We start from the raw sequence: 13,689 nt of genomic DNA, 5'->3' as shown, positions 1-13,689 counted from the left end.
TTTTCCATCCATCCATCCATTTTCCAACCCGCTGAATCCAAACACAGGGTCACGGGGGTCTGCTGGAGCCAATCCCAGCCAACACAGGGCACAAGGCAGGAACCAATCCTGGGCAGGGTGGCAACCCACCGCAGTCCTGTAGCCTTTTGGGAAAAATAAAACTAACAACATGAACTATCCTGCAGTTTTTTTCAAGTACTAGTGTCATCGCCATTGGTTCTACAAAGATAGTGTTTGTGCGATTTAATTCAAGTTTGGCACCACTGCACTGTGTCTATGTACCACCCATTCATCCATCCGTTATTTCATTGCTAGGGTCTAATCATTAAGGAAAATAATATACATAATGTAGTTATAAAATGTATAGTATTTAAAAAGGACAGTCAATAACAACAGTTTCAGTTTCTGTTATAATTTTTAATTTCAGCCTTTTCAAATAAGTGCACTTCCACTTATGAGTCCAGTTTAGCATATGAAAATTACAAATATAATATTAAAAATAAAAGGCAACTTAAACACGAAGCCTAATGTTGCAAACATAAATACTCAAATATAATAAATTAAGTTCAAATACTAGCCACATTCTGAAAAAATTAATTCATTAGGCAAACAAAATCAAAAACGAAATGTGAAAATAGGTCTATCATAAATCCTGACAAAACAGCTTTGTGAAAGGGGCCTGTATTAGGGGAAAAATATTTTCTAATATGATTCTTACCATACTTATTATATCAGCTTATATTATCATTCCAGGCCTTTAATGACCTCTTGAGCACAGCCATCACCACTGTATATGTCTGTGAATAGAGTGCATTGAGTGATTTACATACCTTGGCAGTGACACTTGTGTCTCTGGTGACTCTTCCTATGAAGTCAGCAGACAGATTTGAAGAGCATGTGGGGGGGTCATGAGGTTGCTGGAAAGGGGTGTGTGGTGCTCCCACTATCTCTGCAAAAAGGATGAAGGTCCAAGTCTTTAGAGTCCTGGTGCTTCCTGTTTTGCTATAGGGTTGCGAGGCATGACCGCTATCCAGTGACCTGTGTCTCTTCAGAGAATCCTTGGATACCGTTGGTTTGACTTTGTGTCAAATGGGCGGTTGCTCACGGAGTCCCGAATGAGACATTTTACCTGCATTGTGAGGGAACGTCAATTATGGCACTATGGCCATGTGATACAATTTTCTAGAGGGTGATTTGGCTCACAGGACCATCATTGATGAGGACCTGAGTGGATGGACTAGGCCAAGGGGACACCTACATAACACCTGGCTGTGGCAGATATATCGTCATTTCCGGAAGATGGGAATGGACTGCGTGTCTGCCTGGGGGATTGCCAACCAGGATCCTGAGCTATTTCGTCATGTGGTTTAATTAAATAATATATTTTTTAAAAAGCTTTAACTTTCAGAATCCTATGTTCATTCCTCTAGATCCATATCCAGATCAATACTGTTTAGCTCAGAAGAGCTGAGAGCAGAACACTGACCCAGCAAAAAATAAAATTTGCACACTAGCATGATCCAATTAACACAAGGTATTTGTTTCAATAAATAATTCCATAACTAGGTTGCTAGTGTATGTATTTGTGTACAGTATATCTCTGTGCCCAACTGCTGCTCTGGCACCTCTAGTTGTACCTCTATTGATATCTATACATAGGCACCATTGGCATTTTTATGATCCCAGGCTAATTTTTAAAAGGCTTAGTTCATACTAGGTAAAAAAGTAAGAAGCCATATATGTTAAATGCAGAATAGAATTAAAATGGAAGAAAAACTCCAAAAAAATGAAGTTTGAAAAAAAAAAAATACATAGTACAAAATGTGCACATTGTTCCCCCCTCAACCATTTAAGTTATCTGTGGTTTCAAAATATTAAAACAATCCCAAAATTACATATTCATAAAACTGAATTAACCTTGTGCTGCCAAACTGCATCCAGCATGAATGATCCCGTTGTCCACTGTTTTTGATGTCTCCCACTCTAGCCCTCCTCCCTTTCACTGTTACTCATGTGATAGTATCTGCGGTGTAAAAGTTATCCACGCTCACAATATCACTATAAATATACTGTAAAACTCTTTTTATTTTGTGCAATAGAATAAAAACTCCCTCTGGATTCACTTATTCATGTCGACAAAAGTATAACCCGTTTTGAGACACCTACACTCTACCCATGTCTATTCACAGCCATGCCCAGCAGAAAAAAAATTCTGAGTATCCTCTCACACAGCAGCAGTAACAGGTCTCTGATGCCCTTAGATCATTGATGGCTGCATGCCTGCTTCACGGAATGGATCAACGTGTGTCTGCCTGTCACTGAGTAACCCATTAAACTCCAATTGTGATGATGGTTTGTAATTGTTCCCCACAAAAGAGGAATTCCCAGTTAGTGCAGGTCAACTTGCATTGAGTCCTTGACCTTTGTAAACACTGCCCGTGCTTCTAAAGATTGGATGGTTTACTGAGAACCACAGATTAGCGTTGTTATGGTTGCTGACGGCCTCTGGCAGAACACCTAGAAGACATTCTAACTTGACTATAGAGGAAAATAAAAGTCGTAACAAGTTTTCCATAGAGAACCTGCAGCAGGATCATTACTGAACTTCAAGGGATAAGAGTAGAGGGCAGGCGTGTCTGCCTAACACTGTCTCCCTCCACCAGTCCTCTCCCCAAGCCTTCATCCTGCCATAACCTAACCTCATTTTTCCCTTAGGATCAATGCTTCTTCAGTGTCCTCATGCAGCTTTTTTTTTTTTTTTCTCTCAGAACCAGGAATTGAAAGTTGCTGTGTATGTTTATTCTGAATTTATTTACAGATCTCTGGGACAGTTTGCATATGATGAGGATTTAAACAAAAAATCAAAAAAGTGACCAAACTGAATGGAACATTAAATCTATTTTTCTAGCCTACCATTAATCTAAAAAAAAAAAAAAAACAGCTTTGAGCACAAAAGAACAAGAAAGAACTAAAATACGTTAAAACATTTCCTGCTGATAATTGGCCTAAAAGAAAAACATGCTCACTGAGAAAAGGTAAAGAAGATGATCACATCTCCAGAACGTTCTGTTTTGATTAATTTATGACGTAAAGAAGGTTAATTTAATTTGCAGTTTGCATTTCATGGCATTAGGTGGTACTCTGGTGCAGTAGCTAGCACTGATACCCTCTTGATTGGAATCTGCTACCTGGTTGTCGTCAGTGTGGAGTTTGTGTGGGTCTTCTCGTGAGTGTTCCAGTGTTTTTCTCACAGCCACAAAGACATGCATGTTAGATTAATTGGCAACTTTAAATTTGCCATGGTGTGAGTGCAGGTGAGAACATGTGTGAATGGATCTTGTGGCAGACCACCCTGGATTGTTACCAACCTTATGCATGGAGCTATTAAGACAGTCTGGTCTTTGTGATCCAGAATTGAATTTAAAAGGTTCCAGAGAGTAATGTATGTATAAGAGTGCTGTATGTATTTCATAACTTTGCAACTTCGTGTCATTTTTACCGTGATGGGATTGCCATGTTCATATGGGTTTAATTCTGAGACTTTGGTTTCCTGTCACATTGTTAGGCCAAGTGAGAGCTTTAAATAGATTCAGTGTGAACTTATGCATAGATGTGGACTGGAATCCTATCCATGGCTTGCAGCTGGGGTAGATTTTGCCTTAACGGCAGGAAGTTGTCTTGGGGAAAAACTTGAATGAATAATACTAAGTATGTGTAATTGTTTAATTTAGTTCACCACTTTAATAGCTTAACTAATCACATTTCCGTAAAGTTCATTTGTTTAATAGGGAAAGTGAAACATACAGTACAGTATGAAAATGGCCTACGTGATGATGCAAGTGGCAAGCACTACTGTGTTGCTGTGCTTGAATTTTTGCTTAATCTTTCTTTTCAGAATACATAGATGCAAGTGACAATGGTCTTCATGCATTGCTTTTAATTTTTTTCCGTAGCATCCATGTGTGAAAACACAATGATATAATAACAAGCTAGAAGTTATTATACTGGTGGTAACTCTGTTTGTGTTTGCATATCCATTTATGAGACAATTGTAGTCCATCTAAAATCAACACATGGTATTGCTTCCTTTTTCGTTCATGTCTGTTTATGTATTTGTCTTTGCTCAGGTGATATGCTGGATCTTTTAAAGTGGAGAGCACATCCTGAAAGGATAGCAGACAGTCTTTCTAAGTTGAAAGAGATTGATGGCTCTGAAATAGTAAAGGCCAGTAAACTTTTTAGTTTCAAACACGTGTGTCAATTGCTCGACTGAGAGCACTGAACAAAATAATTGTACTTCTCTTTTTTTTCCTTCAGTTTTTACAAGACACTTTAGACACTTTATTTGGGATTTTAGATGAAAACGCTCAAAGATTTGGGTTAAAGGTTTTTGATTGCCTAGTAAGTATTTTCATTCATTATTTCATCTTTGTGAAAGAGGCATTTACATTTTCTGTGCTTTTAAAACTTCTGCTATTAAATCCATCAAAATGTATAGGTGATTTAATTTTCTGGGTTATGAAGCCTTAAATGCACCTTAGTCAGTCTGAAAATGTTTGGTGCAATGAACTGATACACAACAGTTTAAGGTTCTTTCGATAAGTAAAGCCATCCAATGTGAAAGTGATTCAACAAAAGAGTAAGACAAGGGTGAATGTTTACCAAAAAACAAAATGTAAATTGGAGGGTTAGTGAACCAGACCTAAAAGTGACACATAACCTAAGATTCTTATTATCACATGTCTTAATGTTTGAGGTAAAAACATTAACTGTTGTACATTTCTTTTTGCTCATGATAGCATTCTGTGTAAGGCTTCAGTTAACCTCAAAGCCTACTAAGTTCATGTTGTTGACAGTGTTTTTTAAAATCGACAATCTGAATCTAATGGCTAGTTTTGAAAAATATATTACTTAATATTTCCCCTTGTAGCTAAAGTTGTCTGCCCCACGAATTGTTTTCAAGGTAGGCTGGATGTGTCCAGGGATATGAGAGCCCCAAAGAGCTAATGACACTAGTTGAATGCCATAGAGAGATATACAACTTTATAATTAGAAAATCTGAGCTTTGGAAGAGTCTACAAATCCAGCAAAATACCAAATGTAATTTTTCAAAAGTATGGAAGAATTTGGGCATATTTGGTATCATTCTTTGAGAATGTATAACGATGTACTAACAACTTTGTGCTGTTGGCACTATTTAGGGTGTTTTTTTCCACTTCATGTTAAAGTGATTTGCTTATTTTAATGTTGGCAGCCCCTTCTTGCTCTTATGTACATGAGGTGTGTATATACTAATAAAAATCTAGATTGACATTTTTTAGGTGTAGAGGCCATTTCGTCATTACTTTCTGTTTTATCTAAACTACATCAATGCAGTAAGTTTTGGCTGATCATTTTTCACCACTGTTTTCCTTTTTAGGTCCATATAATAAATTTGCTGCAGGACAGTAAATTTCAACATTTTAAACCAGTAATGGATACCTACATTGAAAGTCACTTTGCAGGAACATTATCATACAGGTACTGTGTTGCATTCATATAATTCATGCATGTTTCTGTGTCTGATATTATAAGGATGTTTTAAATTATTTATTATACATTTTTGTCTTTGTCATAGTAAAAAAAAATCCACCCACCCAGGGACAATCATAATAATGGAGGAAAGGAGAATCAATTAATTATCAGTTTTGTCTTTGGCAATGCTGATAATTGATTAAAAAAAAAATGAGGCTCCTACTTTATTTACCTTACCTTTCTTTGTTGTAGGAGGGGAGTCTCTGGCCTTTAAAACCTATATGAAGGTAACTGAAGAACACGTTTAGAAATGGAATAATACAATTTATTGATAAACACAAGGATTATAGAAATATGATCACTCCTTATATATATTGACATATAAGACAGGACACAGACAGACAAGGCAGACAAACATTTAACATAGATAGGCTGGTTGTTTACTTGCTATTAAGAGTTCTAATTTATCTTGACACAGCTAAATAATTTTATGATACTAAGTCCTCAAAGATGATGTCTGATGTTTTGTGGAGTGGTTACTTTGTTGCTTCTCCAGGTTTAAGTGGAGGATTCTTCTATCATTGAAGTGCACTCTTTCCCTTTCCTGCATGACCCTTTGTCTGTGGTGTACAGTGCCTTTCTCAGTTAGGCCCTTTTCTGTGTCATCTGCAACTTTATAGGGATAGGTATTACTCTTTCAGGCACAAGAGTTTAGATGCTGAAGAACCCTTCTTGAAGTAATGGCTACGTTTCAGCCTTTTCAGATCACTGGCACACAGTTTTGTGCTGAAAGTCTTGATCTTAGATTTCTGATCCACAAAGAGAGAAGACGATGTCAGTTTCGGCCTACCTAACAGAGAGCAGTTCATCAACTTTTAGTGTCAGAGAAAAATTTTAGAAGGACCTTTTAGACAGTGTGAGAGTAGAGTGCTCACTTGAGAGTTTCCTCTGAGTGCCCCTAAAATTCTCCTCAAAGAACAGGGAGAGTGTCAGAGTGAGTTCCTCCAGGATAACGGGTACATCTACTTTTTAACACTAGAATCCCTGAACCTTACAATGTTTTTCGTTGTCCCTGACCTCCTTAAATTTTTCTGACATACACCAAGAAGCTCGTAGCTCCTTATCACTGCACTAAAAGCCCGCTTTTGTTTTGCAAATGTGTGGATTAGCAGAACACAGCCTGCTATACCTCCCCATTTAGTCAGATGAAGGCATTGTCCTGATGAAATCGTCACAATTCAAGACTGTGTTTAAGTGTTTATCTGGCAATGCGTTTGTAAGGAATTATATAGGTAATGAAATATCGTGATTTGAAATAAATACATGCCATGTGTGTTCCGTGTCTACAACAATCTGTGTAAATACAGAATGACAGAGGAAATGTGAGGCAAGACATGCTGAACACATAGCTAAAACAGAAAATGTTTTCATATGTTGCAGTATAATGTTGACGTGAAGTGTAGGATGTGTGAAGACTGAAGCCCAAATATCCAATAAACACTTTACAAAAGCTGTAACAAAATAAGTATGCTTTTATTCAAGAATAAAACCGAAGAAAAAGAATTTGCTCAATTGACATGTTGCTGAAGCCCAACTATCAGTCAGTACAAAATAAAAGACGATCACATACTGTCATTTTTAACCAGTTGTCACAGTTTTAGCGCTGCTTTGTTTTTGAGTTATGCAGATGGTGCAGTGGTTAAAGCTATTGGTTAACACTACAGACTTGAAGTCACGAGTTTGAATCTCCTTGTCAACGTTCTTGTATTTATTGCTTTGAATAGTGAGCCGCATTTATTATTATCACATAATAAAAGCGTACATTCGATGTGAGTCTGTAACATCCCGTGTAAATTTTTGCTACTTGTAAAAGTTATCTCTGAAGGGATAAAAGCAGACACACAAACGCAGATCTATCATTTCTTCTTGGTGTCATGTTGAGCAAACAGACACCACAATGTCTATGGTGGATGTTACTTTTCCTCACAAACAGACATTTACATCAACATGTCATTTGAACGATTTTTATTATTGTTTTGAATAAAGCATGAGCAACGGGATGTCAGTCTTGCACTGATTCAATTTAAATTCATCAATTAGTCATGTAGCATATGACAGATGAACTTATCACACAGAAAATATCCCAGCCCCGGTGCTGTGACTTGTTGAATGACAGTCATTGTCACAGAAAGTTAAGTTCTGGATAGCAACAGCTGGCACAAGTGTTGTTTTACTGTACAATAAAAGACCCTTTTGCAAATTTTTATGATTTGCCCTTTTACTTTTATATAACTATCCCAATTATAAAATCTCCTGAAGTAAAATTTAGTACAATAGAGTATATTCCACTCAAAAGAAACTGAAAATAGAACACAACAGAAACCATTTTGTTTTCTTTTCCATTTAAGGTATTCTGGTTTCAAGGTTAAATTTTCATTCTTCGAATGTTTTCCAGTGTCCTAAAGTTAATAATCATTTTGTTAGTGCATGCTCACACTTATGATAGATTTGGAACTGTAATAGTAAAACTGCGCATTGCTAATAGAAGATCTCTGTTAGAAGCCAGACAGGTTCTGGAAGGAACCCATTGTTTCTTTGGCATTTCATTTTGCAGAATCCTTGGCAACTCGTCTGTTTTTCTCAACCCTTCAGTATACTGCTCACAGTTATTCGTTTGCCACTCCTACTGCCACTATGTGGATGGGCAGCTGCCATCAACCCAGGCCAACATTTCATACTGACAGGTGTTTGGCCACAATCGCTATGGAGTCCTTTCCATATGAAAAATGAATGTGAATTGCTGGAAAAATTATTGAAGGGACAATTACAAAAGTAACTAGTATACTGAATGTTTCTTTCTAAAAACATCTAAGACACATGTGTTAAATTATTTTTCATTTTATACGACACAATGTTAAAGTGTTTATCCCACTCTAATCCATCTATTATCTGGCTGAATGACTGCTGTTATTTCTGTATTTCTGTTTTTCGATCATTTTAATGAGCACTGTTTCTGTCTTGACTAATGTGATTGCTGCTATTACTACCAAACTGGCCTGGGTGGTAAAGGATTTGGTTTGCATGCTGATCCACTGTTTCCCCTTAGTACAGGTATGACACTTCAGATGTGTTTATTGTAAGGAAATAGCGATGTAGGGGCTTTGCAGTTTAGTTTCCAATTACGCCAAACCATCACGATAGTGCACATGTGTGCTGATGCCACATACAAGTTTGAAGATAATAAACAAACTCTGCTTGGTGATGCATCATTTAAAGTGTAATAGTGTGGCCCAAGCACTGCTTTAATTTATATATTGCATGTTCTTTGAAAGCTACACTAAGGTCAGTGAAGGGCTGCCAGAATTGTGGTCCAGCTGTTGAACTTATACATGCACTCTGAAGGGACGAACAGCTATTTGCTTGACCTTACGCAGATTGTCAGATTTAATATTTATAAAAATACTTACTTTTTTAAAAAATATTGTTGTTTTTAAGTGGTTAAGTATGGTCACAAGTTAAATATTTATAGTTATAAAGTATTCTCACCTTTATATACAAAACATCAGTCTAGAAATTGTTACATATTTCATTATCTTGTACCAAAATGTTGTCACTGTAAACAGTATAAAGTAAACAAGCAAGTGAAAAGTGCTTATATGAAACAAAAGTTATAGCAGAAGATTTTTACCACGTTAGTATTAAATAATACCGAGACCTCAAATGGAGTAGTCTAGTCAAAAAAAAAAAAACAAAAACAGCCCCATATAAAAATGGAAATAGCTATGGAAGAAGAAGAATTTATTATATTGTTGTCTTACTTCTGCCATACACTCGTGTTGCCAGAATGGTTTGAGCTGGTCTAAAACGTTTAGACAATGAACCAGTACATTTTAAATTAGTTGTATACAGCTGATGTTATAAAGATTTTATGTAGAAGTGTTGCTTATTAATTCCTTTAATTTGGAAACAAGACATTACAACGGATCACAACTAAATCAACCAAAAGAAAATATAATAGCGTATCTTGAAAACAATCCATGAAACGCAGCATTCATTACCCATACAGGAGATATATATAACTAGAATGCCTTCTCTAAAATGGTTCTTTGTATGTGATAAAAAAAGGTTAACCAAAGACCAGGCCTGTCTCCTTTAAGATTACATTAATGAGTTCTTGTCAAGTTCAGAAAAAATTCTGAATTGATCTTCGTTAACAATATTTGATTTTTTCCAATTTGAGATAATATAGAACATTTGCTTTCCCACAGAGTAAGAGATAGTGGATTGTGATTCTTCTAAAGTGAGCAAAGTCTTCATGGGATTTTCCATAACACACTTTTATCCTGTTTGGTATTACCTTGAATTACCTCCATTATGGAGTCAGGAGTGATTCCTAGTCTAAGGCTGTGTTAGTGATGTATAAAAATTGTAAGTGTTGAATATTCACAACACATGATCTAGTGATGTCGGCACTTGAAGCTATCACTCACAGGATGGATTTTGCCCTAGATACATTTATGCAGTTTCAGATGTGTGATCAATGAACAATTTTTAATTGAATTGAATGCTTGCCACATATTGAACTTGAGTGTATTTTATAAATGGCAGAATTCCATTTTTTATATGAAATTTTAATTGCGAAATCTCACTCCTATCATTCCTTAAACTCATTTATGGTTACATACAGTATATTGACATTTTTCATATATTTTTGAGATGCTGTCTGAATCCACACTATACATTTTCAACTGGGGGATAGCTATTGGTGAAGGATGAGAGAAATTAGAAAGGGTGATTTTAATGACATTACTATTTTGAATATAAAAGAAAATGTGTGTTGTTGGCAGATTCGATTTGGAACTTAATAGATCAAAAGATGCAGATATATTATTAATAGAGAGATCTCCAAATGAGCATCTTCAATAGACTGAATACTGCATAGGTTATAAAAAGCAGAAATGAATGATTATCGTGTATCATTGCAACAGATAACATCTTCTCTGTTTCAGCACATACCCTACATAGATTCCATATTTTTAATAAGTTGTTAAATTCTTGATTGCTGGTAAATTGACCAAGTGTTGGCTGTAGCGCAGAACAGAGAGCAGAAATACATTTTAGAAAACAATTTCTTTTCTATTGCAAACCAAGCAAGTTTAGATTTATGTATTTCTGCCAGTTTTACAAATATCAGCAGCCCGGTAATAGAACTAAAAGTTAGTTGTCCATATGATGGACAATAAAAACATGAATAGTAATAAAATTAAACTAATGTGTAGTTTATCTGAAAGAGTATTACACACTGCTGATCAAAACCTTACGTTTTTAAAGACTTCATAATTTGTTTGTTTTGCAGGTTACTGTCAATTAAGCATGGAATGTTTGAAAATAAATGAGCTACTAATAACTAACACAATTATATTAACCAAACATCACTGTAGTTATTCTAGAAAATAATCATGAGCATTGCTTAAATATCAGAATGCATGTTTCAGTTTTATTGTATGTCCCGTATATAGATTCTATATCTTGGAGCATCATGCTGTGTGATATCTGATTTTTGCTACTATATCTAGGCTGTAGGTGTTGGGCTGCTATTTCCACCAAGATGTTTTGAGTGCCAGGAAATAAATATTCAAGGGTTCTGTAGGGTAGGCCCCCAAATTGTGCCCATTGATCAAAAATTTGATATCTAGCTATCTATCTATATGCACACTGGTGTCTCATTCAAGTATGAAGTCAGCAAACAAACTCCTTCGGATATTCAGCAGTGATGTTTAAAAAATACTTAAATGCTTAATTTTAATAGTGCAACAGTTGTCAAGATGTTAAAAAATTTACATGATTTTGCATTGTTTTGGAAATCTGATATATTTTAATTATGTATGCATTGTTAATTATTTTTAGGGATCTTATAAAGGTCTTAAAATGGTACGTGGACCGAATAATTGAAGCTGAACATCATGACCACATTCAGCAGGTGCTCAAGGTATGTAGAGTAAGCCTTCTGTTGTGCTGAGCAGGGGGCCAGTGATAACTATGCGTTTTACACCTGCCCATAATATATTCATTTATTAATGTGAGTTTTCTCCAAGATCTTGCTGAGCTTGAAATAGTTGGTATAAGGCAGGGACCAGTCATTGGTTTCATCAAAATCAATTCTAATCCACTCCCAGAACAAACATAAACTTCAGTTGACATTGTGCTTAAGTATATTTAATGTATTGCTTTTAATGCATATCTTTAATGGAAGCAAAAACTACTGCTAGGTTCTGATTCAGTATTCCATACCTTTATCATTTAATTCAGTTCTCATTTCTCATATAAAGAAAATCGTTACAATGTAATAAAACATGATAGAGTTACCGCAGTAAACGTAGATTTCTTGCATGAAGATAAAATTGTTTTGTGCATTTCGTTCCATTTACTAACACAGACATATCCTTATGTATTTATATCTGAAATATGTCTTTTTTTTCAGGCTGCTGAGTATATTTTTAAATATATTGTACAATCTCGTCGGTTATTCTCCCTCGCTACTGGCGGACAGAATGAAGAGGAGTTTCGCTGCTGCATTCACGAACTTTTCATGTCAATTAGATTCTTTCTATCCCAAGAAAGCAAAGGCTCAAGTCCAGTCACACAGACACAGGTAAGCTATTCATTTTTTTAATTTCACAGTAAATAGGTTTTCTGTATTATACTTTCTTAGGTTGGATGTTGACCACCTGATGTCAGTTTGGTTCTTGCACAATATGTTTCTAATGAAATGATCCATCATAGTAAATTACGCTGGTCGTTAAACAGCTGTAAAAATAAAGTATATCTCCTGTCAATGTATTGTTCTGCTTCAGTGCTTCAATATTATTTTTCAGTTTTTACTTCATACTTCACCCTAGCTATATTCTCCATTTCATCTTCTTACTGTATCATTTTGATATTGCTCATCAAAAATGGGTTCTTTACAGTATGTACTGTTAAACTTTCCATAAATATGTACTGGCAGTTTCTTTTAAGGTAAATTCTCAAGAATTACCTTTCCACTTCACCTATGTATGTTAAACATCTGTACCACTCCGAGTCTCATATGTTTTGTTCTCAGTAGCAAGCAGCAGGTCAACGTTAACTAATTCAAATGTCATACTAAAGTGGACCTCATTATAATCAAAAGATGTTAGAACAAACACAAGAAAGCACTCTGAATCACTAAGAACAGCTCTGATTTGATCAGCTTTGGTGTTTTGTTTATTGATAATTTGATTTTGAAAAGAACTAGGTCAAAGTGCAGTGCTTGCTATGTTGCCTAAGGGCTACATGTGCCAGTGATCAATTGCCAGCCTCATCATTGTCTGTATGGAGTTCACATCGTCTCACAGTGTGTTTTCTCTGTCTCCTTCATTTCATTCCATTTCATTCATATATGAGATGTGCATATTATATTAATTGTGAACGCTAAATTGTCCTGATATTAAAGAGTGTCCTTAAATGTACCCTTAAATAAATTAGAGTCCCAATTAGGGTTATCCTTTTTTTTTGTTCCTGTTTCTGTCACAGTTGGCTTTTACCATCCAAACCAGTAACTGACAAGTAAAATCAAAATATGACAAATGAGTGCATTTGGTTAGATCTATTTCAAGCTGGAAATGTAAATGTTTGTGCCATTTTCAGCTAGGCATGAGTGCCTTCATTTTTCTGTTAGCAAGTTGGTTACTCAGTTGCTTGGCAGCAATTCTCACAATGAGCCTTTCTCACTGACTTGTCACACAGACTTTATCTTATATCTTTTCTCTCTCCCTTTACTATGCTTTTGACACTTTTGCCTATTAACAACGATGTACTTCTCTGTATATTCACCGATTTTTAAGACCAAATCCTGCTTTATTTTAGGTTATTTTTTGGCTATATTAAAAATCATATAACCCAGCTCATCAGATAAGTCATCTTTTGTTATCTACCCTGCAATACCTAAACCCTAATGCAATATTATGCAACATCAATGTCTGTGTATAAAATTATGACTAGAGATTTTTCATATTCAGGAACTGCAGAAAATATATTGATTTATAAATACATGAAAATAACATTAGATTTAAGCTTAATCTTTTTTTAAAGATACAATATAGTGAATTTTAATTGTACCTTTTATAAATGTGACACTAAAATTTGTTGCATAAA

General features: G+C 35.4%; 1 protein-coding gene across 3 annotated transcripts in view; it reads left to right on the top strand.

The window, feature by feature from the left end:
* The window catches only part of dock4b (dedicator of cytokinesis 4b), a 432,150-nt gene that overhangs the window by 279,073 nt on the left and 139,388 nt on the right, over positions 1 to 13,689 (top strand). For all 3 annotated transcript variants that reach the window (XM_039760946.1, XM_039760945.1, XM_039760944.1), the window contains exons 18-22: positions 4,128 to 4,225; positions 4,318 to 4,401; positions 5,420 to 5,520; positions 11,422 to 11,503; positions 11,996 to 12,166. In XM_039760946.1, the coding sequence (XP_039616880.1) occupies positions 4,128 to 4,225; positions 4,318 to 4,401; positions 5,420 to 5,520; positions 11,422 to 11,503; positions 11,996 to 12,166 (536 nt within the window). The remainder of the gene's footprint in view (positions 1 to 4,127; positions 4,226 to 4,317; positions 4,402 to 5,419; positions 5,521 to 11,421; positions 11,504 to 11,995; positions 12,167 to 13,689) is intronic.

Source organism: Polypterus senegalus, chromosome 8 (genome assembly GCF_016835505.1).
Source record: "Polypterus senegalus isolate Bchr_013 chromosome 8, ASM1683550v1, whole genome shotgun sequence".
In the NCBI taxonomy this organism is placed as follows: Eukaryota; Metazoa; Chordata; class Cladistia; order Polypteriformes; family Polypteridae; genus Polypterus; species Polypterus senegalus.
This window is presented reverse-complemented; position numbering and strand designations above follow the sequence as displayed.